The sequence below is a fragment of the Gopherus evgoodei genome, chromosome 1, assembly GCF_007399415.2.
Source record: "Gopherus evgoodei ecotype Sinaloan lineage chromosome 1, rGopEvg1_v1.p, whole genome shotgun sequence".
NCBI classification, from domain to species: domain Eukaryota; kingdom Metazoa; phylum Chordata; order Testudines; family Testudinidae; genus Gopherus; species Gopherus evgoodei.
This window is the reverse complement of record NC_044322.1, coordinates 97402254-97427748: the sequence shown is the minus strand read 5'-3', so window position 1 is coordinate 97427748 and position 25495 is coordinate 97402254. Positions and strand designations below refer to the sequence as shown.

The 25495-nt window shown below is 45.4% G+C and overlaps 1 protein-coding gene across 2 annotated transcripts in view; it reads right to left on the bottom strand.

Moving 5' to 3' along the window:
- Positions 1 to 25495, bottom strand: part of FARP1 (FERM, ARH/RhoGEF and pleckstrin domain protein 1) — a 396739-nt gene that overhangs the window by 10920 nt on the left and 360324 nt on the right. For both annotated transcript variants that reach the window (XM_030567707.1, XM_030567716.1), the window contains exons 19-25: positions 20287 to 20417; positions 9883 to 9951; positions 8421 to 8510; positions 6837 to 6919; positions 6365 to 6477; positions 5616 to 5779; positions 2176 to 2283 (exon numbers count right to left, since the gene is read on the bottom strand). In XM_030567707.1, the coding sequence (XP_030423567.1) occupies positions 2176 to 2283; positions 5616 to 5779; positions 6365 to 6477; positions 6837 to 6919; positions 8421 to 8510; positions 9883 to 9951; positions 20287 to 20417 (758 nt within the window). The remainder of the gene's footprint in view (positions 1 to 2175; positions 2284 to 5615; positions 5780 to 6364; positions 6478 to 6836; positions 6920 to 8420; positions 8511 to 9882; positions 9952 to 20286; positions 20418 to 25495) is intronic.

Here is a 25495-nt window from a genome sequence, read left to right as displayed (position 1 = left end):
TCATGCCTTCATTAGATTGGCAGTTTGTTTATGCTGTGTCTGTTGTGTGTTGATACACAGATCTGAAGTTTATACCCATTTGATCTTGCATCAACATTGTCCTTAGGATGTCTCGGAACAGTTTATAATCATCCAGTGGTGATAGTGTGACCATCTCAGCCAGTGAGGATGATAAACCCAGCAAAGCATTCCCACTGATCTCAGATTCATCCAAGGACAACAAGGCCTCTGTATCAATGGATGGCACTGTTGATACCAGTGGTGGATGGTATCAGAACCTCTCTTGCTAGGACCACATCGATTATAGGCCTGCATGGGACCTTAATATCTGACCCCTGTAGCTAGTGGGAGAAAAGGGCTTCTGTTATTGGCCGTTCTAATCTAGGGCAGACTTGGAAGGGATGTGAGCTTTCCTCAGGCAATACACAAGTGTCAAGGCCATAACTGAGCAGGAAAGTCGAGGGGCAGACCATGCAGAGATCTTGAATCCTGGAGGGGGCTACTGCCTAAGACCAATACAAACTAACCCTAACCCTAAAATTAACCAACTGTTATCAGAACAGGAGAACTATTTATACTAATAAAACAAAGAATGCTAGCTAAAGAAGCAGACACTAGAGATTTTCCATCTTAGACAACAAGTGGTAGAAAGTAACTGTAGAGGCAATCAGTCTGCTCTGCCCTTATGCTCTTGGTTCAGAGCACAAGGAGGTGCAGGGTATAGGCACAGACCAATTCACATGTTAATGAAAAGTATTCTGGTCTCAGGTGCATACCCCTCACATGTGCACCTCAAGTGGAATACACATAGGAGCCATCACTCAGATAAGGATGATAGTTACTTTTTGTCCTCACCTGACATTTCTGCCTAAAGCAGTCATGGGATTCCAAATAAAAATAATTTTATTCACTTAACCAGTGTTCTTTCCAAGACCCCATTCTTCTTCTGCAGAAGTTAAACTCCACACTTTGGCTGTGTTAAGGGCGATCTCATATTACTTCAATAGGACAAAAAACCTACTTCACATCACCAAGGCTACTTGTATCCTTTGGTAACAGATCCAGAGGATAGGCTGTTTCAACACAAAGACTCTCAAAATAGGTGTTGGACTGCATTAGAATTTATTATGAACTGAGTAAGTTAACTCCACCTTCTCAAATCAAGGCATACTCCACTAGAGCCCAGGTAACCGCCTAGACTTTTTTAAGAGGCATCCCTATACCTGAGATCTGGTAGAGTGGGTAGGTGGAGCTCCATATGTACTTTACAAGCCATTATTCTTTAGAGTCGGCCTCTGTATCAGATGCAGGCCAGTCTTACAGTCCTTATTTAAATAGGACTCTGGTACCCATCACCTTGCAGAGCCCACTGCTTGCTGTTCACCTAGTATGGGATCTGCGTGGACAAATACTCAAGAAAAATGGTTACTTTCCTTATAGTAACTGTGGTACTTCAAGATGTTTTGATTACCGGGATCCCACAACCTATCCTCCTCTCCCAGTAAACTGGAGTCCTCTACCATTGGGGATTTTGTACTGGTGAAGGAACTGAATGGCAGTTGGGGCTGCTTTGCCCCTTTATACTTTCAGATGAGGAGAATGAAGACATGCAGGGTGACCGGGCAACCTTAACAGACGCTGCTGGCCAAAAGTCACCTTTTGTGCACCTGGGGCATGTGCATACCTAGAGTGGGATCCATGTAAACAAACATCTTGAAGACCCAGTTAGTGTGAGGTAAGTAACAGTTTTATTTCATGATTGGTTTCTGTTCTCTTCCCTAGATGCCTATGTCTAACCCCCTTACCTTAGTTAATTGGCATTCATTGCTATGTACAACTTAGATTTTAAACTTCTTGGGGTTGGGACCTGTAACTTTTTAACTTGCCTATAAATCACAAGGGCATATACCTATGGAACTGTATCAATGTGTGTTCACAGAAGTGTCATGAGAAGGCTATACACTAAACCATGAGTAGTAATATCTAACATCTTTTGGGAGAGTACCATAAACTATATACTAATAATAGGTGATGCTACCAGCCCTGCCTATAATGCTCCTGACTAATGTCAGTTTTTTCCTCCCTGTTGCCGCAGAACAGAATTCTTGATGAATTCTTATCTTGGTGTTTATACTCTAAAACACATAAGCCTTTCAGACCTGTGTAGTTTGTTACCTGGTGCGATTTGTAGAAGAACATACAGAAGTTGGTGAATACCACCCAGAGCTTCTGCCACCCATTGCTGTTCTTGAATTTTCTTAACAGGTTTCCAGAGAGCTGATTCTGAAATGGATGAAAGCAGTAAAATAGACACGCACAGCCAGATCATAAACAATGGTGGAAAGTAGCCAAACCTCATGTAAAGAATGTTTACTTTTCTATTTAAATGAATATATTATTCCTATTGGTCATTAAACTTGGTATTAAACTTTCAGAATCAGAAATCCCTCTAATTCTTTAAATGAGGCTTGTCTATAATTTATTTTTTATAAGAAAAATGATCTGCTGTTATCTTGTTAGATGCAGAAACCCTTTTGTTGGATGGGATAGCTTAGTATGATACTTTTCAATTAAGTTTTTAATTACTTATATACTAGTGCACTAGTTAGTATTCTTTTAGAGGCCAATTAGAAGCGGGCAGTTTTCTTCACTAATGCAGTAAGCCCCCTGTGTACAGTTATTTATAGCTATTTACATTTTTCTTAAACTAACTAAACAGAAGCTATGAAATATAACCCAAACCAATTAAATTTTAAATAATGTTTTACCTCTTTTGCACAGATCTTAAACTACTATAACTTTAAAAAAAAAATTCTTGGCCTTTGTCAGTTTGTCTTTAGGAGCCTAATGTACCACCTCTCATCCAGCCTGCATGTCCCATTCTTTCCCTGGGCCCTACATGGTGCTAGAAGCAATTGGATTTTTAATCATGAGAAATTCAACAGATTTCCTTTGTCTTCTTTTTAATGTCATCCTATGTCCTTTGCTTAGGTGACTCAGCCTCCCCTAGTCCTCCTCCATTTCACAGTGCCTGAATGGAGGCTCTTTCAGATACTGCTTCCTTTTTATAATTAACAAGAGATAGTGTTTCTACTGTCATGTTTTTCTTTCTATCTTTTGTCCTATTATTTCTGCCCATTCATTCCCCATGGATACATGTACAATCAATGCTCTCTTCCACAGCTCTGTGGCTCCTACAGCAGCTGTGCTGCTACCTGCTCTTTTTAAACCTAGAACAAAGCTGCTACGGCACCCAAGAAAGACTCAGCACCCTGGAAGCTGATTGTGCAATACCCTTACAGTGCAGATGTGGTACTAGTGTACCAGCTGAGCAATTCTCTGCCTGTAAAATAAGCTTCAAACTAACATTCATCAACACTGTGTCCCTAGTTGTACAGCTGTATAATGTTAAATATTGCACAGTCCTCAATACATAATACTCTCAATTAACCCCTGAATTTGGAGCAATGACTATTTAATTCTACTAGCCCTGGTTAACTGCTACTAGCTGAAAAAAACAATCAGCAGGTAAAACACATTTTACCAAGAATGATGTTAAAGTATTCTTGACATTCCCCTACCCCCTTTCCTGCACTGGGTTTACATTTAATGTATTTTTTAAAACCTTGTTTTAAACCATCCTAGCCTCTCTCTTCAGTTTTAAAATTGGATTGTGTTCAAAATTGTGTTTGACCTAAATTACACACAATTGTATTCCTTATTTTTTTTGTTACCTCATTACTCTGGAGGATATCATAAAAGGACAGGCTTTGCATTCGGTACCAGCAGACATATGAAATGGAAACAGGCCGCTGATCACTGATCAGTCCAGCAGGTAGGGAAGAACAGTCACTGACAGTTAGAGGATCTTCTACCACAAGAAAGACAGAAAGGAGGGAGAAACACAGAAAGAGAATAAACGATAATGCTTAAGTGAAAGCCATCCACAGAGTGATGTGCCAAAGATGGGAACAGTTGTGCAACTGAAGATGTATGTATACACGATGACACGTGCCTCTAGATTGTTTAGTCTCCACTGTTTGCTAGTAACATTTTAAGCATGGGAAGGAAAAAGTAGTGCAGTGAAGAGTTAGCCCTCAAAACATAACTAAATATTTTATCATTAAAATTGTTAAGAAAATTAAATCAATTTTATTAAATTGGCTTTGAGAAATGGCTTTTATATACTAAGGTGATATTAACAAATGCATGGAAGTTACCATGTAAGTGTTAACATCAGGTGTCTTGGCTTGCCCCACACTCAGCTACATGCTGTGTACTGCCTGGTATTATCATCTACTTAGTACATACTATACTGATGTCCTTGGAAAACAAGCCTAGGGGGCAGAATCAAGCTCTTGTGATTTTCATTTTTTTTTTTTTTTGGTGGGTAGATGGGTTAATTACCTACTGGGGAGGTTTTCTAGTACAAGGGCAATAGTATTAAGTCAAATTTCTGGCATTTCAGCCCATTTCAAAATAGAGCTAGAAATGAATATTGTGAACATTAACCTCATTTATTTTTTGAAAGTTTTTACATTAGCTGTAACTCTATTCTTGTAAATTGAAGAGTGTGGCTGAAGAAGACACTGCAGATAAAGTGTATGCATAGTCCCTGGCCCATAGATAGGCAGAGCAACCTAGAGGCATTTTCCAATGAAATGGGTGTCCTAGCATTGCCTTAAAGAAGCTAAACCAATTTACAATCTACTTAAGTTTTCCCTAACTCTTTTATCTGAGCATGAACATAATTTCCAAGAGGTCTGTAGGTAGATAATAGCATTCAGTACTCCCTCTGGTCTTTACTTTCCTAGCTAGCTTACATTCTCCGCTCTGTTTTGGAGTGAGTTACGAGGGAACACCTAAGCGAGACCCATAAGCAAAATTTCTTACATCCCCTTTCAATTACTCATGAACTTCTTAAAATACATTTAAAACTCGAAAAAGGACTTATTTATATTTCAGCCATTCTACAAAAGTAATTAAGTGTAATATTTCTAAGATCTGAGGCCTTTCTACTTAGTATTCCCATGACTCCTAACGTTTTGTATGAAATTGGTTTAGCTGTGATCAAAATAAATATCACATTGTTTTTTCTGTAATGTGGCAAGTGCAAATAAAAAAGAAGGCAGAGAAAAATAAGCCATGAGCACATTAAGGTCCTAGAGAAAGATGGCTAAAGTAAAGAAAGTAAGTTAGTATAGAAAACCAAGAAACAAGGCTGCAGAGGCCAGAGACAATGTCCTTTCAGCAATACTAACTCATCAATAGGTATTAGCAAACAAAAATATTCAAAGGGAGTTTTCTTTGGTGTGATCTGAAAGTTTAGACTTTCAACATCAAGTTAGCATTTAAAATGCAGGTTATTTTTGTGAAAGTAGAATCAAATTGATTTTAAAAGATTGCTAAATAAATCATCCAAGTTTACATTTTGGCCAAACTATTGTTATCTGACTGAGGGAGGAGGATCACTAGTGTAGTTGTGTTGAAACTCCAAAAAGCAAATAAAGGGATGTTGAATTTAATGAGTGGCAGCCAATGTCTAGAGTAAAAAGAAATAGTCACTGAAGAGACATTCTCTGGAGCTGCGGTTCAGATTGTTCTGAGGCAGATACCTCCACAGCAATACTAAAGTCGATCATTGAAACGCTGGTATTTCTGTGCCAGCAGACGTGCACCGTAGTGTTGCCACGGTGTGGGGACTGACGTTCAAGTGAGGTGCGGGATGCACTGAGATCGTCCTCTGATTCCTGGTCTACAGTAGTTTCATCAGGAGACTCTATGAAATTCAGGAAAAAGCATCTTTCTTGCAACATACATGATTGGAAAAATTATTAAAAACATCAAGGTCCAATGCAGCTAAGAGGTTTATATTTTCACAATTCTCTGAACAGATTTTAGTCAACAGTCTTCTATAAATAACAGGCTTTAAAAGGGCAACTTAGTTTAAAAGGCTAACACATCCAACACTCTCTAAGGTATTTTACTGATCTCTAATTCTGTTTGTATTAATGTTGTGAAACAGAACTTCCCTAAGACCGGTGCTGCTGTATAACATGTCCTGACGTCATGATGCTCAAGAACAGTTTTACAGTCACTTATCTTATTTCAGCTAAATTTCACTGCTGTACATTTGAATTAAAACAAAAGGAACAGAAATAGTGGTAACTTCAGTAAAAAGCATTAAACTGGAATCTGAACCTAATCCTAAGGTAGTAGCCTGACTTCACCCTCAGCCAGCAGATTTCATAACGCTGAGATAATGTGATACAGCAGCACTGTATTTCAAAGGTTGTTTTCTTTTCTATTATCATTGAATTTTAGTGACTATTGGGTAAAAAGCTCCTGTTCACACACTACTTACTATTGTCAGGTGGACTACTAGCCAGTAATTCAGGGGTGGGACCACTGCTTTTCTCTGCCAGATCTATCGCCATCTGTATGTCCTCAGTCCACTTGTCCATTTCAGCACGGGTACTAAGAACAGAGATTCAGGTTTCATTCGCTTTAAGCCAGGCTGAGAGGCACTTTAAAAGCTAATCACAATTTGAGTTTGGTACCCAATCTACTTTCGCATGCCTACAGTTGTCTGACTAGGCTGTTTCTTCTGATTCTAAGAAGTTTGGATTGGATAAAACAATCAGAGTTGCCACACAATAGTCTAATTTATGCTTCTGTTTTACTCAGATTTTTAGCAAGCCTATTACTCATACAGCAGAAAGCACTTTGTGCAGAATGATTTTAAGAGCAAATTAAAATAAGATTCTATCCATCTTCTCTGTGCTTCCTGCACAACTGTGTGAAAGGCTTGTGGAAATGCATTTCCAATGAATTACCTTGCAGCAACAATGATGGACTGATGTTGACCTCGTAGTGTAAGACAGTGAGGAACCCCCCATTCCTCTTCACTTTCCTCTATCTAGGAGACAAAGGTTCATACATTGTAAGATTGCATTAGCCACAGACTGTAGGAAGCATACATTTTATGGACTGGAACAGTGGGAGGGGAAAATACAGCAGAGATTCAAAAAAATGGAAATGGAGAAAAAAATAAAAAAGCAGCTTATAAGTAATCCTATAGGGCTAGACAATGAGAAAAATGAAGTGTAGTGGGTGGCAAGGAAAAGATCACCATAGGATTGACTCTTTATTTCTCCCACTCAGTCAGCTTTAGAGCAGTAATTACTTAAGGCTGTTTTGTTTACTGAAGTACAGTCATTTTCCTTCTTTCAGTCAGAACACTGACAGACACACACAAGATAAGAAGAGGTAATTCTTTGACACATGCAAGCCTGGAATCTCTGAAGAACATACACTGTGTATGAACAGGGCTCTGCCAGATGAACACATCAGTGCCTGCCTGGATTCCTGAAAATACTAGACAAAACTTGGAACGTAATAGCAATACTAAGCAAATTCCAGCTACAGTGGCAATCATGCTTTGTCCTAGGATCAGTAAATACAGACTTCCAGAATTAAGGAATTAATACAACCCCAAAGAGGAGGAAGAAATTAAAAAAAAAAAAATTCTCAAAGACAATAACAGTTGAGAGTTCTGTCCATAGGCCTCATGTACCTTTACATAGAGCACACTAAACAAAGTGGGGATGAAAAGAAGAAGAACCACTACAGTATGTTGTTCGGGATTTTTCTGCCAGCTTCCCAATATAAAACAACGAGATGCTACTGACAACACATTAAAGGCTAACCTGTGCTTTGTCCCAGTGTGAGGGTGTGAGGCTGCTGGACGGGAAAAGGCATAAGAAATGGAGGACACAAGCAAGAGTTGAGCACAAGCACAGTCCTTTGTGCCCATCAGGGACTGTGCTAATCTAGGAGCATTAAAGGCTGAAGGACACATAGGATGAGCCCTAAAGAGTGATATACTAGCCACACCTCTTGCATGCTGGAGAGCTCCAGGAGGCATCATGCAGCCTCAAAGTCCAGTGCTGTTAAAGTGCATTTCTGCATCTCTTGCAATAAAGGAAAGTACCTGACCCTTTATCTTAGGCTACTAGCCAAGTGGGTGCATCAACCTTGTCTCCTACTCAGTTTGTAGTGACAGTCTCTTTATGGCCACACTGCAGCAACTCATCACTCTGCTAAATAGTAGAGACACAAAAGCAGCTGCATCACTTGCTGCCAATGCACCTCAACCTTAAACTGGAGAGCATCGCTAGGGCTGAGATGGCCATTCAGGCCCCGATTTGCCTCTGCTGAGGCTGCTATGATGATGGCTTTTGTGGTGCACCCACTGGGAACTTGATGGAGACAACCAACACATTTCAAATAAACCACAAAACAGCCACCAGATGGAGGTAACAGTCTCCCCGACCTTGGGGTAGGAGTCAAACAAGTGACATGCTGCATATACCATTAAAGCCCGAGCCACTGAATTCCCACGGTAGTGCTGTACTTACTGTCATGCCATACAGTGGGAGCTGTCCATGGACTTTAAATTGATTTGATGCTGTCAGGCCTCTACTTGTGTACAACAAAACATCATTAAACTAAAAAGCAAGAAGGAACATGATTTAGATTAACAGTAGTATGTTAAACTATAAAGCAAAGGTCAAACAGTAACGATGGGCAGAGAGTCAAATACTGGAATGATGTTTGTATGAGGGTCCTAATATCTAGGTGACTATCATCTAAATGAAAATATCAGGTTCCACACAATACTCCCAGGATCATCCCCATTCTCCACATGATCTCCTTCTGCAACTGGTGCCAAGAAACTTCGCCCAGTTCCTCGCTTACTTATAGTTCTCTTCTCGGGTCTCCTGGTGACCCAGTGCACTTTGGGATTTCAGCCCTCAGAATGCTAATGAGCCAATGCATTGAGGTTAGAAATAGTGTTTGTTCGTTCCTGTGCCTGGCCATTATTCTGGATATTCAGGAACAGCCTGTCCACCATACCTCCTAATCTTAAAGACTGCCCATGTGGGACACCATGTCAAAATGTGTGACAAATGACCACTTGTATTTTGTTGCATGCCAAAATATAATTGACAGATTGTAACTATAAAATTTGTTTAAAAGAATGTTTTCTCATTTACCAGTTTTTTAAAAAGAAAACTGAAAAATCAAATTTTATCATATTCAACCATAAAGATCCCTGACACTGAACCCTGGACTTTTAAATACTCCCCATCCTCACACACATCTCTGCCACTTAGCTACAGGAATAATTGCTATCCCTACAGGTGGATCGGCCACTAGAGCGAGTCTTACACACACTTTGCTAATAGATTACACAACTATTTGCTAGACATGAGTAGAATATTGGAGATAAGGGCTCCTGGGTTCTATCCAGGCTCTGGAGGGGGAGTGAGGTGCATTGTTTAACAACAGGATAGCTAAAACACATTTATTTGGGACATCCAATCTGAAAGGCAGTGTGGATGAGTGGACAACACCTGGGTCTGCCATACTAGAGACTTAGGTTTTATTACCAACTCTGCCTGAGGTGACCTTGTGTAACCTCTTTACTTATTTATACAATGGGAGGGCCTTTACTGATCAAAGCCTCAGACTCCAACCTTTAAAGGGCTGTGAAGTGCAAGAAAATATAAACAGAAGTCAGTAGAGATGACATTTGAACTCACGGTCCAATGGCTTCCCAGCTCAATGCATTTTTGCCCTGGACTACAGTAATATCAGTGGGTCTGTCTCCCTCAGCGTGAGTTAACAAAATGCAGAATGTCCTGTAATATCCAGTGCACTCAAGAGGTCTGCCACCCTCTGCCATCACGCCTCTTAAACAGTGGGACAAGAAAGCATTCCTCATTGTGCTACGACACATTTGCTTCACTTCACTTTTTTTTTTTTAAATACAGTTGTACTTCATTATGTTCAATACAAACTGTTCTTGTCACTTACCAGGAAGAACATCCGCTGCTGTAAACCCTTTCCAGACAATTTACTAAGACTGCCCAGTCTAATGAACTCCTGTAGGAAAACAGACATAAAACAAGTATGTCAAATATCCCTTGTTAAATATCTTGTCGAAAGTCTGTAAGTACTTAGTGTCATGGCATTGACTTGTTCAGATAGTTATTAAGGCTGTTTTCACAAACACTTCAAATACTTACATTAAAATCTTATTTACAAGGTAGTCTTCCTATTCAGAGTTGCCCTTCCACTTTCAAACATTTTTAAGGCACTCAATCACCTCATACACTTTTATTCCACTTCACAGATTATAATCATCTAAAGGGGAATCTTCTCTACCTGACGTTGATTGCTCCAGACACCTCCCTCTTCCATCAGTTTTGAGTTAATAGATTATTACAAATCAAACAGCCAATTAAAATAAAAAGGTCTGTGTTTATTCACCAGCATCTGGCCACCCTCCTCCTTCAAATATAATGCTTAATGTGGTGTATAGCTGACTTGGCTCTTGCTGTAAGCACAAAATCATCTCAAGGAATCCATTACAACAATGGGAGAAGAGGGAGATTTGTCTGGCAACATGAATTCTCCTCGACAAACTGTGCAACTCATGTCATGTGAAACAGAACATTCACTTAGCTCAGACTATTTTAAAGCGTGTAAGCTCAGGAAGAGAGAGCTCTCTCTCAGTGGAACTGAACTATCAGAGAGCCAGGTTTTCTGGGATTATAGTGAGTTGCATCATTTGCTGTTTTGAACTATGAAATAATTCCCTTTACCACATAAAGCAAATCAAAGCTTTAATTTCCAGTCACTCTCTCTAGCCTGTTCCAGGAAGTTCTGGATGGACTTTCAGAAGCCAATACCCATGACACTTTTGTGCACTGTACAAGCAAAGGATACAAAAAGCAGCAGGATAGTCTGTAAAGCATCAATAAACCAGCTCATGGAAGATTCCCCTCCCCAGGGGAACATTCTAGTTTACACAGAGTTGCTGTGTATCGTGGGGACTTTTGGCAGCCAGCACAGAATATGATTAATTATTATTATTATTAAACATTTATATTGTGATGCTGCCCAACGGCCACAACCTGTCTAGGCACCATTGCGGTTGGTGCTGTACAATCACTAAGAAGAGACAGTTCCTGCCCCAAAAGAACAATCTAAAAGTAGAACAATCCTGAGAATGTTTTACTTGACAATAGGCACTGTGACAGAATGGCCTGAGGATAAAGCCACCTTTGTCCCCTTTCCCTGCAGGCTACTCAGGCCTGGTCTACACTACGCGTTTATACTGAATTTAGCAGCGTGAAACCGATTTAACCCTGCACCCGTCCACACAACAAAGCCCTTTATATCGATATAAAGGGCTCTTTAAACCAATTTCTGTACTCTGCCCCGACGAGGGGAGTAGCGCTCAAATAGGTATTGCCATATCGGATTAGGGTTAGTGTGGCCGCAATTCGACGGTATTGGCCTCTGGGAGCTATCCCACAGTGCACCACTGTGACCGCTCTGGACAGCAATCTGGAGTCGGATGCACTGGCCAGGTAGACAGGAAAAGCCCCGCAAACTTTTGAATTTCATTTCCTGTTCGCCCAGTGTGGAGAGCTCACCAGCACAGGTGACCACGCAGAGCTCATCAGCACAGGTAACAATGCAGTCTCCTGAGAATCGAAAGAGAGCTCCAGCATGGACTGCACGGGAGGTACTGGATCTGATCGCTGCATGGGGAGAGGATTCTGTGCTAACAGAACTCCGTTCCAAAAGACAAAATGAAAAAACATTTGAAAAAATTTCAAGGCCATGATGGTGAGAGGCCACACCAGGGACTCAGTACAGTGCCATGTGAAAGTTAACAAGCTCAGACAAGCCTACCAGAAAACCAAAGAAGCAAACAGAAGGTCCGGGGCAGGGCCGAAAACATGCCGCTTCTTCGCTGAGCTGCATACAATTCTAGGGGGGTCCGCAATCACTACCCCACCCGTCCGTGGATTCCGAGGTAGGGGTGGTAATCTCAGCCATGGCTGAGGATTCTGTGGACGGGGAAGATGCGGAGGAAAAGGAGGACGAGTTTGTAGAGAGCACACAGCACTCCGTTCTCCCCAACAGTCAACAGCTTTTTCTCATCCTGACGGAATTACCCTCCCAGCCCTCCCAAGCAACTACCCAGACAATGAAGCCATGGAAGGGACCTCTGATGAGTGTACCCTGTAAATATAAGACAAGGTATAAAAGCAAGCGATTTTTAATGATTAATTTGCCCTGAGGACTTGGGATGCATTCACGGCCAGTACAGTTACTGGAAAAGTCTGTTAACATGTCTGGGGATGGAGCAGAAATCCTCCAGGGACATCTCCATGAAGCTCTCCTGAAGGTACTCCAAAAGCCTTTGCAGAAGGTTTCTGGGCAGCGCTGCTTTATTCCGTCCTCCATCGTAGGATACTTGACCACGCTATGCATGTAACAAGTAATCTGGTTTCACTGCATGACAAAGCCTAGCTGTGTATGGTCCCCGTGATTGCTGGCATTCAAGCAACATCCATTCTTTATCTCGCTGTGTTATCCTCAGGAGAGTGATATCGTTCATGGTAACCTGGTTGAAATTCAGGAATTTAAGTAAGGGGACAGAGATGGCCATTCGTACTGGGCTGTTTGCCTGTGGCTTAAAAGAAATCCTTCCCTGCAGGTAGCCAAGCAGGGGGAAGGGGGGGGCGATTAGCGCTGAGCTTTTCTGCGTTTGGCTAGCAGGGATCTTCCCTGCTACCAGTCATGCGGTGCGGGGGGCGGGAAGGGGGGTGTTTAGCAGTGATCTTCCATGATACCAGCCACGAGGTGGTTTCTGCTGCTGCACGTTAACAGGAAAGAAGCAGCACTCAATGGGCTTTGCTTGCTATTTGGGAAAGGAGGGCGCTGGATAGATGAAGGCTGCAGAAGATGAAACACAATGGCTTACCGTGGCCGCATGCAAGCCGAACTCTGCTGCCCGGGCCTGCAGCTGTGATCTGTAACACCAAAGTCGCAGGCACTCAATATTAAGATGCAAAATGCGACCTTGTAGTGAAATCACATGTGCTATGTAAGGTGAATAGTGTTGTTCACCATGAAAGAGTATGACCATTGTTCTCTAAAATGTATCTTCTTAAATACTTCTCTCCTTTTTTTCCCTCCCTCATGCAGCTGCAAATTTTTCAAGCCTCCCTACTCCGTCCCGAAGGCTACCTCAGATAAGGCGGCGGAAAAAAAAGACGCGAGAAGAAATGTTTTCGGAAATCATGGAAGTGACCCGCAATGAAAGAGCTCATCTGAATGAGTAGAAGGACATGGTATCAAAGTACAGGAAAGATGCCAGTGTCTGTGAGGACAGGAGGGACCAACGTGAGGACAGGAGAGACGCTCGAGATGAGAGAAGGCGGCAGGAAGATCAGCGGTGGCGGGATGCATCTCTGGGGCTGCTGCGTGATCAAACTGACATGCTCCGGCGTAGGCGGAACTTCAGGAACGGCAACAGGATCACAGCATGCCACTGCAGCCCCTGTATAACCATCCTTCCCCCTCACTATGTTCCTTAACCTCCTCACCTGCCAGACAAGTAAGAACTCATGGGGGTAGGCTCTGTGCACCCGCCCACTCCACCCCAATGGACAGCCCAACCAAAAGGCTCTCATTATTATGAAATTTTTTCAGTGGCCTTTTCATTCCCTACTATCTTCCTCCCAAACCCCACCCGGGCTACTTTGTCAGTTCTCTCCCTCTTTTTATAATTAAGTAATAAAGAATACATGATTTTTAAATGAGAGTGTCTTTATTTCCTTAGAAAGCAAGCTGTGATCGAAGGGGGGGTGGCTTACAGGGAATGAGTCAATCAAGGGGGGGCAGGTTTCAAACAAACAAACACAACAGTCACACCGTACCCTGGCCAGTGATGAAACTGGTTTTCAAAGTTTCTCTAATGTGCACTGCTTCCTGGTGCGCTCTTCTAATCGCCCTGGTGTCTGGCAGTGCATAATCAGCGGCCAGATGATTTGCCTCAGCCTCCCACCCCGCCATAAAGGTCTCCCCCTTACTCTCACAAAGATTGTGGAGCACACAGCAAGCAGCAATAACAAAGGGGACACTGGTTTGGCTGAGGTCTGAGCGAGTCAGTAATGTGCGCCAGCGCGCCTTTAAACGGCCAAATGCACATTCTACCACCATTCTGCACTTGCTCAGCCTGTAGTTGAACAGCTCCTGACTACTGTCCAGGCTGCCTGTGTATGGCTTCATGAGCCATGGCATCAAGGGGTAGGCTGGGTCCCCAAGGATAACTACAGGCATTTCAACATCCCCAACTGTTATCTTCTGGTCTGGGAAGTAATTCCCTTGCTGTAGCCGTTTAAACAGAGTAGTGTTCCTGAAGACGTGAGCGTCATGAACCCTTCCCAGCCATCCCACGTGGATGTTGGTGAAACGTCCCTTGTGATCCACCAGTGCTTGCAGCACCATGGAAAAGTACCCCTTGCGGTTTATGTAGTGGGTGCCCTGTTGCTCCGGTGCCAAGATAGGGATATGGGTTTCATCTATCGCGCTCCCCCCCCCGAGTTAGGGAATCCCATTGCAGCAAAGCCATTCACTATGACCTGCACATTTCCCAGAGTCACAACCTTTCGTAGCAGCAGCTTAATGATTGCTTTGGCTACTTGCATCACAGCAGCCCCCACAGTAGATTTTCCCACTCCAAACTGATTCCTGACTGACCGGTAGCTGTCTGGTGTTGCAAGTTTCCAGAGGGCTATTGCCACTCGCTTCTCAACTGTGAGGGCTGCTCTCATCTTGGTATTCTGGCGCTTCAGGGCAGGGGAAAGCAAGTCACAAAGTTCCATGAAAGTGCCTTACGCATGCGAAAGTTTCGCAGCCACTGGGAATCGTCCCACAACTGCAACGCTATGTGGTCCCACCAGTCTGTGCTTGTTTCCCAGGCCCAAAATCGGCGTTCAGTGGGTAGAACCTGCCCCATTACTAGCAGGATCTCCAAAGCGCAGAGGCCTGCAGTTTGACAGAATTCTGTGTCCATGTCCTCATCACTCTCGTCACCATTCTGCCGTAGCCACCGCCTCCTCGCCTGGCTTTGCAGGTCCCAGTTCAGCATAGACTGCACGAGAATGCACCAGGTGTTTAAAATGTCTGATTGCTGTCTTGAGCTCAGCAGGGTCCATGCTTGCCGTGGAATGGCGTCTGCACAGTTCACTCAGGAAAAAAGGTGCGAAACGGTTGGCTGCTGCTGCTTTCACGGAGGGAGGGGTGAGGCTGTACCCAGAAGCACCAGCAGCAATGTTTTTTGCCCCATCAGGCACTGGGATCTCAACCCAGCATTCCAATGGGTGGGAGAGACTGCGGGAACTATGGGAAGCTACCCACAGTGCAACGCTCAGGAAATCGACGCTAGCCTCGGGTACATGGACGCACATCGCCGAATTAATGTGCTTAGTGTGGCCGCGTGCACTCAACTTTATACAATCTGTTTTAAAAAAACAATTTCTGTAAAATCAGAATAATCCCGTAGTGTAGACATACCCTCAGACACAGCCTAGAATTGGAACCCTTATCTCTAATGTGTGCTTTGCCACCGCCAGACTAGGAACTGTGATCCGTAAATCGGGTGAATGAGAAGTACAATACAACCATCCCACAGGCAACAGCACACAGCCACAGGTGGTAATAATGTTCTTCAGCGTTAGCTTTCTAGTGCAAAGACTGAGGCTGTGTCTACACTGCCACTTTCAGCGCTAAAACTTTAGTCATTCAGGGGTGTGAAAAAACATCCCCGAGTGACAAAAGTTTTAGTGCTGAAAAGTGTAGTATAGACAGCGCTTTATTGCTGGGAGCCGTGCTATAAAGCTACCACACCTCATTTGGGGTGAGGGTTGTTTTTTTTTTTTTTTTTAAATCATCACCAGGAGAGCTCTCCCCTGGAAATAAAGCCTATCTATACTGCCCATGTCACACCGCTGCCACGGCCGTGCTGTAACATTGGCAGTGTAGACATAAACTCCCAGGCTGGGGCTCAGGGTATCACATGGGCTAAAAGAGTGAAGGATGGAGAGGCAGCAACCACCTGAACACATAGCTGACCGTGGCAAACAAAGTAAGCTCTCTGACTTGGCATGCAAAGAATCTCCTCCCTGTCTGCTTTATGGTTTCACCCCATACTGGAACAAGATAGCATTTAAGTACACTGTACTCCATCCGTCTTGTTCTCTTTTCTCTGTCCTTGGATGGACTGGGGCAGCAAAAAGTGAAATTGACACTTTGTCAATTTCAGTTAGTAGTCAGGCTGCACATGAAGTGAAATATGTTGGGAGACAGGAGAGAGTCAGAGCAGAGCAGCAGGGGGTCAAAGCACTGAAAGGAAGAAGCAAATGATGGTAATTACACCAGAGATTAGGAGGGGCAGACAATGAAAGGAAGGGGGAATAAAAAAATCAGATAAGGAGCAGTAAAGGAATAAACAAGAAAAGGGAGATGAAAATAGACCCAAAATGAGGACCCACCTACAGTGATCCAGGCTTTCATTGTTGCCATGGCAGACTTTGGCAACACATCATCTAACGTGGACTGGGAAAGCCTTACAGACACGTCAGCTGCTTAAACATGCAGTAGTCCATCGTGAAGGTAAGAAAGACCAGGAAGAGCACAGCACACCAGTGCTCTACACTGGCTCTCCGACCAAGTGCACCTCGAAGTCCTCGTCTTAATCTTTAAAGAATTAAATGGCTAGAACCTAGCTAGCTTAGAGCAACCTTTCTTCAGCACTCCACCTCAGCAGCAGACACATCAGAGACATTACACCTGCTGATGTGTCTGTTAGCGATAGGACTGTCTGGGTGGAGGGTGTTTAGCTGTGGGATTCCGTACTGCCAGGATGCCATGTGCCTTACATTTAGGACACAAAATGTAAAACATCCCTTTGTGCAAACTTTCCCTCAGTAATGAGTGTGAAAGAAAAATGGCCTGGCAGATGACAACTATCAAAAATGACCTTTTTAGTGATGCAGTATAAAAGGAACGAATGGGGGAGGATACACCCTTCAACAGAGACAAGATGAAACACTTAATTTTGTGTACAGTACATAGATACCATAGACAGACACAAACAGGCAGGCAAAGACAGACATGTTAACTAAGCTCAGAAATCACAGTGATGGACAAAAGAATCTGAATAGACTAGAGCCGGTAAAAAACAGAGAGGAAGAGAATTAAACAGAAATAAAGGAGAGAAATTCCCATGCTTTTGTAACATCGCTTTATTTAGAAAAGCTTGTATAAAACAAGGACTCAGAAATTATCTATCCTGTTATATGGAGACTACACAGACAACTGTCCCTAAGGCTAAAGTGATATACTGATTCCTTGTTTCAGTGCTTGTTAATATGGAAGAGATGAGTTCCTCCAGCACAAACATAGTTAAGGCTGCGTGTCTGCCACAAAGATCACAGAAGTCACAGATTCCATGAATTTCTGGGACCTCCGTGACTTCTGCATCGGCTGGCCCGGGGGCCACGTGAGCAGCTCAGGCAACCCCTGGGCCAGCTGCACTGGTTGATGCTGGAGTAGTCTCAGGTGACCATGTTCAGGTGTGGGAGGGGGCTCAAGGATGAAGCAGGGGATTGGGATGTGGGAGGGATGAGAGCTCTGGGGCAGCTCTTACTTCGGAGGAATAGGGGGTGGGGAGAGGGAAGCTGGAAGTGGCCAGTATATCTGGCACCTAGGCGGAGGTGCAGCCAGGTGGCTCCGCACACTGCCTCGGCCCATAGGTCATGGTTTTCCCCATTCAAAAGCACCTGTGGTACCCCTGGGCCCTCGCCTCCCCCAATGAGCACTCAAGTTTTAGTCGGGGATATACAGTACAAGTCATGGACAGGTCACTGGCCATGAATTTTTGTTTACTGTCCATGACTTTTATGAAAAATACCCATGACTAAAACATAGCCTTACTTATAATCCCTCATGGTCATCGGATTTTAAAAATCATAAACGTCATGGCATTGTAACGCTGAGGGTCCCAACCCAAAATGAGGTTGTGTAGGAGTAGGATTTTATATTTGCATTAGAAGTTATAATTATTGACGGTATAATAATATAGTATGTATTAAATGTATTAATGTATGATTTGATCATCCTGGCAGCCACTCTTTTCGAATAGCAGAAAGGAATGACCCTCTGGGACACTGGTAGACCGAACACATCTGACAGACTGCCAGTGTCTGTACTGATGTTAATTAAGGCGGGGACAGACCAGAACAATCCTTACAGCTGATTATGGTCACCCTCTGTTTTAGGATAAGTTACAATGTTTACTATGAGGTCTTGTTTCCTATATGCATTACAAATTAGGCCCTTTAGTTAAATATACATTTCTTTGTTTTAAGGTTTAGTTAGTAAGAGACAGGATCTTGTACTGTGTCTATGTTAATAAGGTTAGAGGCAAGCTGAAGGCCCTGGGCCCCAATGTGAACTGTTTTGGTCACAAGATTTAGTAAGGTTTAATTTACAATGTCTTTTTTGCTCAACATAAAACACTGCTGTTTGTATACCTTTGAAGGTATCTGTAAAAGACTGTTTATGTGAATGAGGAGTGTATGCATCAGGAAAAGATACAGTGTGAAGGCCACTGTTAAAGTCAGATGGTCAAGGAAGGAGGAGTGAAGAGACTTAACAACACCAGAGAACCATCAATGCACATCCATAATTGAGGAAGGGCAGATTGACAACCCTGTGGTGGAGGTGGGCGCCCGTAAAGACAAGATAATTGATTAAATCAAAAGCAGGACAGAATGACCCTGGAGGTGCTTTGGAGTGTTAACATTAAAAGATAACACTAATTAAGGAGTAACTAACTGGTCATAAATGACACAGCAAAATCCATAGATTTCAACAGAGAAAAGGGACTGTAAGAACAGGATGCTTTGCCATGGAACTTTGGGTTCGTCTTGGCACAACTCCAGGAGCATCAGATCGCGACCAACAGAGCCCGGCCCCCCTCTACTACCAATCTGGCTGGCCCACTAGATTGATCCAGACTCTGGACTGGAAACCATAAACATCAACTGGCGGGACGGTGTGCATGGTGTGTGTGTGAGAGAGAGAGACTGAAAAGCATATGCTAACTGCTGTATTCTCAATAAATGTGGCGTGTTATCTTCTCCCCTATAAAAAGATCTCGTGTGCTTTTTGTAAGCACAACAGTTGCATGGTGGGGTGAGGGCTCATCAGGCTATTGTAGGAGGATTGCGGTTTTGCCATCCTTACTTTGGTGTTGCTGCCTTCAGAGTTGGGCAGCCAGAGGGAAGCTGCTGGCCAGACACGCAGCTCTGAAGGCAGAGGTCACCCCAGCAGCAGTGCTGCCTTCAAAGCTGGACTCCCAGCCAGCAGCCATGGAGCTTCCTGCAGCCGGGGAAGGTTCCCGAAGATGGGTCTGACCTGGCCTTGGAGTGGCTCATGCAGAGGAAGAGGAAGTCCTGTTCTTCCCTAGCCCCTCCAGGACTAGCAGCAGGAGCCCAGGGCTTGTGAGTTAAAGGAACCTTGAGTAGGCTATGGGATATGTGTGTGACCATGGCACCCCCTGACCACAGGGTCCTGGGTGGTCGCCCACTCCCCCATCTGTAAGGCCAGCCCTGATGACCCCCAAAATGATGACCCCCCCCAGGCCCCCCAAACATGCCACTTGACTTGTGTGCTGCTGCTAGTGTTGCCACTTCCTTCAGAGCTGGGCTCCCAGCCAGCAGCCACTGCTCTCTGGCTGCCAAACTCTGGGAAAGCTGGTCTTCTCTATAATAGCCAGATTTCATGGGGGCAATCAGATTTCATGGTCTGTGATGCTTTTTTCATGGCCGTGAATTTGGTAGGACCCTAATTTTAATATTAGGGCCTCTGTTCCATGTGATGCGCGAAATTTCCTATAACAATCCAAAACTGTATATAAAATAAAGCCCCCTCCCAAAAAAAAGCAGAAGCGACAAGAGGATTGTTTCTCTCTCCTTTTACAATCAATAGTTTGCTCTGACGCTATTGTATTTACATTTGATTTATAGTCTTTGGTGAAGGAGACAGGGCCAGTGCTAGGCAGAAAGGGCACACTGTGATGATTAGGGTTAGCTTGACAAAACTCCAGTAGCCCTATCTACACTGCTACGAACTGATAGCATGGCCACATTAAAGCAGTGTTAAAACGGCCCAGGCTAACATGATTTAAGCATAGCTTACCTGGCCAAGGGGATGGGACAGAGAAATTTTATAAACTATGATTTAAAAAAAACCCAACAGACTTCTAAACTAGACCTCGTGTTCCAAAGCTATTTGGCTGACAATTTCAGAGCCAGAGATCTTGCTCTCGAGTAAAACTCAGTCACTTACCCTTCCTGGGATTGCCAGATTATCAATGCCTATCAAATCTTTCTTGAGTTCATGCAGCTTCTGGAAGTTCTCCATCTTTATCATACTACCATGGAGCTGAGCCACCATTTCAGAAATCTCAGCCAGAGCAGCTAGGTGAATAAAAACAAAGATCTTTTTAATGCTTGTATCAGACTTACAAGCAGGCACATAATATTTATTCCATCTGTGGCTCACGCATAGCATTCTCCCAACAAGACTGTTATAATTCTCCCTTTCTAGTATAAGATTACTCTAACTGGCTTCAAATTGCATACATAAACTCACAAGGTTATTTTACTGAGGGTGGCAGCACTGTGGCAATCACCACAGACAGAAGCCTGTTTTTACCTAAGCTTCCTACGGCATGCGACACTTTAGATCTGTCTTTTTTACAGCAACTCTCCGAGCGATTGGTTTTCAAGGAGAATCAACTCATGGCACTGATGAGAGAATGAACTTTTAAAAACAGTACCTGAGGGCTCCACAGCTATGAGAGGAATTTCCTTTTCCCATCAAGTGAAGTGCAGAGAGCTAGCTAGAATTCACACCTTGGCACGGACTCAAACACACTAACATTTGCAGGCAACCAAACCCCCAAAGACACCCAAGAGAGGGGCATGATTTGCCAACGTGTATTTTTTTAATGGGATGCACAGCCCCGATTCTATTTTAAAATACATTTAAACTACTTTCTCCTGCAGCAGCCACATGTGTTTTTGATGGCTGCCCAGAAGCAGAATCAGAAGCTCGATTTTAAATGAGATATGATTTCCCTGAACAAAACTTACTTGTCAGAGGCTACTCCCAAGAACTCTGTTGCACTGTCATTACTGAATTATCATTACTACTGATGGAGACAGTCCTGCCATGGTTCCTCTCATTTAAAACATTTGTTAAATCATTATCGTTTCTGCATTATTAATAGATTAATGTTAGGCCCTTTTCTAATCAATTCCAGTTCCTATCTCTCTCATTAGTCTAAATATCTCTGACACATCTCCCTACCCATCACACTACATGGGATCATCCCCATATTTGGAAATTTGGTCAAATGGTTCCATATTTTTATTTCTACCACCACAGATCATTTGTAAATCAAGGTTCCATTCTTGCCATACCTCCAGCAATGATAGAAATAATAATGAGTGGCTTAAAGTGAAGAACTATTGTTGTGCTCAGTACGGGGTCTACAATGGCGCCAGTGGCATTATGCCCACACTTGGAAGGGGCCCATAACAACTACATGCTGCCCCACACAGGGTTAATCCAGCCCTGGCCATAGCCCAGCAATGTGGGGTGGGGTGGGAATTGTAGCTTGCACACCAGGGCATTAGGCATGGGCCCTTGGACCTGTATCGTCATTTGCACTACAAATCCCAACATGCCCTGCGCCTGCTGTGAGCTGCCTTGCACCTGTTCCCTGATGGGGCACAGGAGCCAGGGGGCTCCTGGCTTGGCTCCCTCCACCCCAGCAGCCTTGTTCTCCTGGAGTGGCAGCAACGCTATGACTCCTAGTATGCAGCCCCCAGGAGACCCTGATACCTGGCCGCAGGCTCCTGGGAACCATCTGGACCCTGCAGCTTCGCTCTGGGTGTATGTGTGTTTGCCTGTCCTTTTGGCCGCCACGGGGCCGGCACAGGGGAGGCTGGTTGTCTGTGACCCCTAGAGGAGGAGTAGGAGGTGATGACAGTGGGATTGGCTGCCACGCCCCCTGCCAGTGGGAATGCCCAGAAACTTCTCCCTCCACTCCAGGGAGGGGGTGCAGCACTGTTTGGGGGGAAGGTGCATTGTGGGGTGAGGCTGGGTGTGACGTGGGAGCTGGTGGTGACTCTGTGTGGGGGCGGGGTAGGAGAAGCAAGGTGTTAAGGTAGGAGTTGGTGTGGAGAAGGCAGAGGGAGGGAGGGGAGAGTCTGGGTTGAAGGTGGGGGTTGGCTTTGGGGAGGGGAGTAGAAGGGAGGGAGCTGACAGGTGGGGGATTGGCAGTAGCAGGGAGATTGAGAGCCCTTATGCGAAGGTGGGGGTTAACTGTGGGTGCACATGGGGTGGGAACAGTAGGAGGGATGTGGGGAGCGCCTGAGTGTGAAAGCTGAGGTAGGTGCTTGAGGTGGATTGTGGTAGCGTTGGTGGTAAAGTGTGTGTGTGTGTCTCTCTCTCTCTCTCTCTCTCTCATGGCCCTTTCTCCTTGCAAAAGATGGACATCAGCAATTTTCCTCCCCATGCTCCACCCAGTAAAAAACGGTTACCCACCTTTTAGTAACTGTTGTTCTTCGAGATGTGTTGTTCATGTCTATTCAAAGTAGGTGTGCGCGTGCCGCGTGCACGCCAACTGGAAGATTTTCCCCTAGCAGCCTCCGTAGGGTTGGCCTTGGCACCCCCTGGAGTGGCGCCACTATGGCGCCTTATAAAGGGGCCTGCTGACCCTCCACCCCCTCAGTTCCTTCTTGCCGGCACTCCGACAGAGGGGCAGGAGGGTGGGTATTGGAATGGACATGAACAACACATCTTGAAGAACAACAGTTACTAAAAGGTGGGTAACCATTTTTTCTTCTTCGAGTGATTGTTCATGTCCATTCAAAGTAGGTGACTCAAGCCTAATCTTAGGTAGCGGGGTCGGAGATCACTGCTGACTGGAGTACTGCACGACCGAAGGCTGCATCATCCCTAGCCTGGTGCGTGATGGCGTAATGTGACGAGAACGTGTGGCTGGAGGACCACGTGGCTGCTCTACAAATCTCCTGAGTCGGGATCTGAGCCAGGAACGCCGCAGAGGAGGCCTGCGCCCTAGTGGAGTGGGCCGTGATCGGAGGGACAGGGTCTTAGCTTACAGTAGCATTCTCAGATGCAAGTCGCAATCCATGAAGAGATTCGCTGAGAGGAGACCGGGAGTCCGTTCATCCTATCCGCCACTGCGATGAAGAGCTGAGTTGAGCATCTGAACGGCTTTGTACGCTCAATGTAAAAAGCCAAGGCCCTGCGGACATCCAGGGAATGTAACCTCCGCTCCTCATTGGAAGAGCGTGGTTTGGGATAAAACACAGGTCAAGATATTTTTCTCCATGTGGAACTGAGAGACGACCTTGGGTAGGAAAGCCGAGTGAGGTCTAAGTTGGACCTTGTCCTTATAGAAGACAGTATACGGGGGCTTGGATGTTAACGCCCTGAGCTCCGACACCCTACTGGCCGTGGTGATCGCCACCAGGAAGGTGGTCTTATACCACAAGTACAATAGGGAGAACAAAGCCAGAGGCTCAAAGGGAGGTCCTGAGAGGGCGGAGAGGGCCAGATTCAGTCCCAAGCAGGGGCCAGCTAACGAACATGCGGAAATAGCCTGTCCATACCTTTGAGGAAACGCCTGACCAGCAGGTTCGCAAACACCGAGGTACCCCCTTCTCCTGGATGGAAAGCCGAGATGGCCGCCAAGTGAACACAAATCGAGGAGAGGGATAGGCCCAGTTGTCTGAGGTGGAGCAAACAGTCTAGGACAATGGGGATTGGGACCCCTAGTGGATTGTGACCTCGCTGACTCGACCATATGCAGAAGCGCTTCCATTTGGCCAGGTAGGTGGCCCTAGTTGACGGTTTCCTACTACCAAGCAGCACTTGTCTGACCTGCTGGGAGCACTGCATCTCCACTGGGTACAGCCATGGAGCATCCACCCTGTGAGGTGAAGGGACTCCAGGTTCGGGTGGCGGAGGAAGCCCCGGTCCTGCGTGATCAGCTCCGGGAGCAGGGACAGCGTCAGGGGCGCCTGAACGGACATGTGCAGGAGTGACGTGTACCAATGCTGGCGCGGCCACACCGGAGCTATCAGGATTACCCGTGCGTGGTCCATGCGAATCTTCAGAATCACCCTATGTATCGGGGGATCGGAGGAAAGGCACAGAGCAGACCGACCCCTCAAGACTGCAGGAAGGCGTCCGACAGAGACCCCTGACTGATGCCCAGGAGAGAGCAGAACCATCGGCACTTTCTGTTTTCCCTCTAGGCGAACAGATCTAACTGGGGAAAGCCCCAGAGCTGGAAAATTGAGTGTACCACGTCCCATCGGAGGGACCACTCGTGACGCTGGAACGAGTGGCTGAGGGTGTCCGCCAAACCGTTCTGCTCCCCCAGAAGGTAGAAGGCTGTCAGGTGGGTCGCATTGTGGACGCAGAAATCCCACAACGCGAGGACTTCGCTGCACAGGGGAGAGGAGCGCGCACCCCCGTTTGTTGATATAAAAGACTGCTGTGTTGTCCGAGAGGACTGAAACACATCTGCCAGCCAGGTGGGACCAGAAGGTCAAACAAGCCAGGCGAACCGCTCTCAGCTCCCTGACATTGATATGCAACTTGAGGCCCTCCGACGACCACAAGCCCTGCGTCCTGAGGTGTCCCATGTGTACTCCCCAACCCCAATCCGACGCATCCATTACCAGGGAGAGGGAGGGTTGAGGGGCAGCGAAGGGGACACCCATGCACACTTTCTGTGGATTGAGCCACCACCGCAGCGAGCTTAGCACCAAGTGAGAAATGGACACCACTGAGTCCAAGGGGTCTCTGGCCAGGCAATATACTGTCACTAACCAGGACTGTAGCGGGCGAAGTCGGAGTCTGGCATGGTTTACCAGAGAGGTGCACGCCGCCATGTGACCCAACAGCCGGAAGCAGACTCGTGCCAAGGTAATCGAGGCGCGGTGCAGTCCGAGGATGAGCTCAGAAATTGCATGGAACCTGGATTCCGGCAGGTACGCTCTGACGTGGGTGGAGTCTAGAACTTCTCCTATGAACTCTATTCGTTGCGTCAGAGACAGGGCGGACTTGGCTTCGTTCAAGAGGAGGACGAGATCGAGAAAGGTCCGCCTGATGAACAACACCTGGGTCTCAACCTGCTTCTTGGAGCGGCTCTTTATGAGCCAGTCGTCCAGGTAGGGGAATACCTGGATGCCCCGCCTGCGCAGGAAGGCCGCCAGGACTGCCATGCACTTCTTGAAGACCTTTGGAGCAGCTGACAGGCCGAACAGGAACACCGCGAACTGCAGATGGGCTTCGGCCACGACAAACCTGAGGTACCAACGGGGTCGGGGAATTATGGCAATGTGGAAATAAGCATCCTTTAAGTCGAGGGCAGCATACCAGTCTCCTGGGTCCAGGGAGGGAATAATTGAGGACAGGGGGACCATGCGTAACTTGAGCTTTCGTACAAACT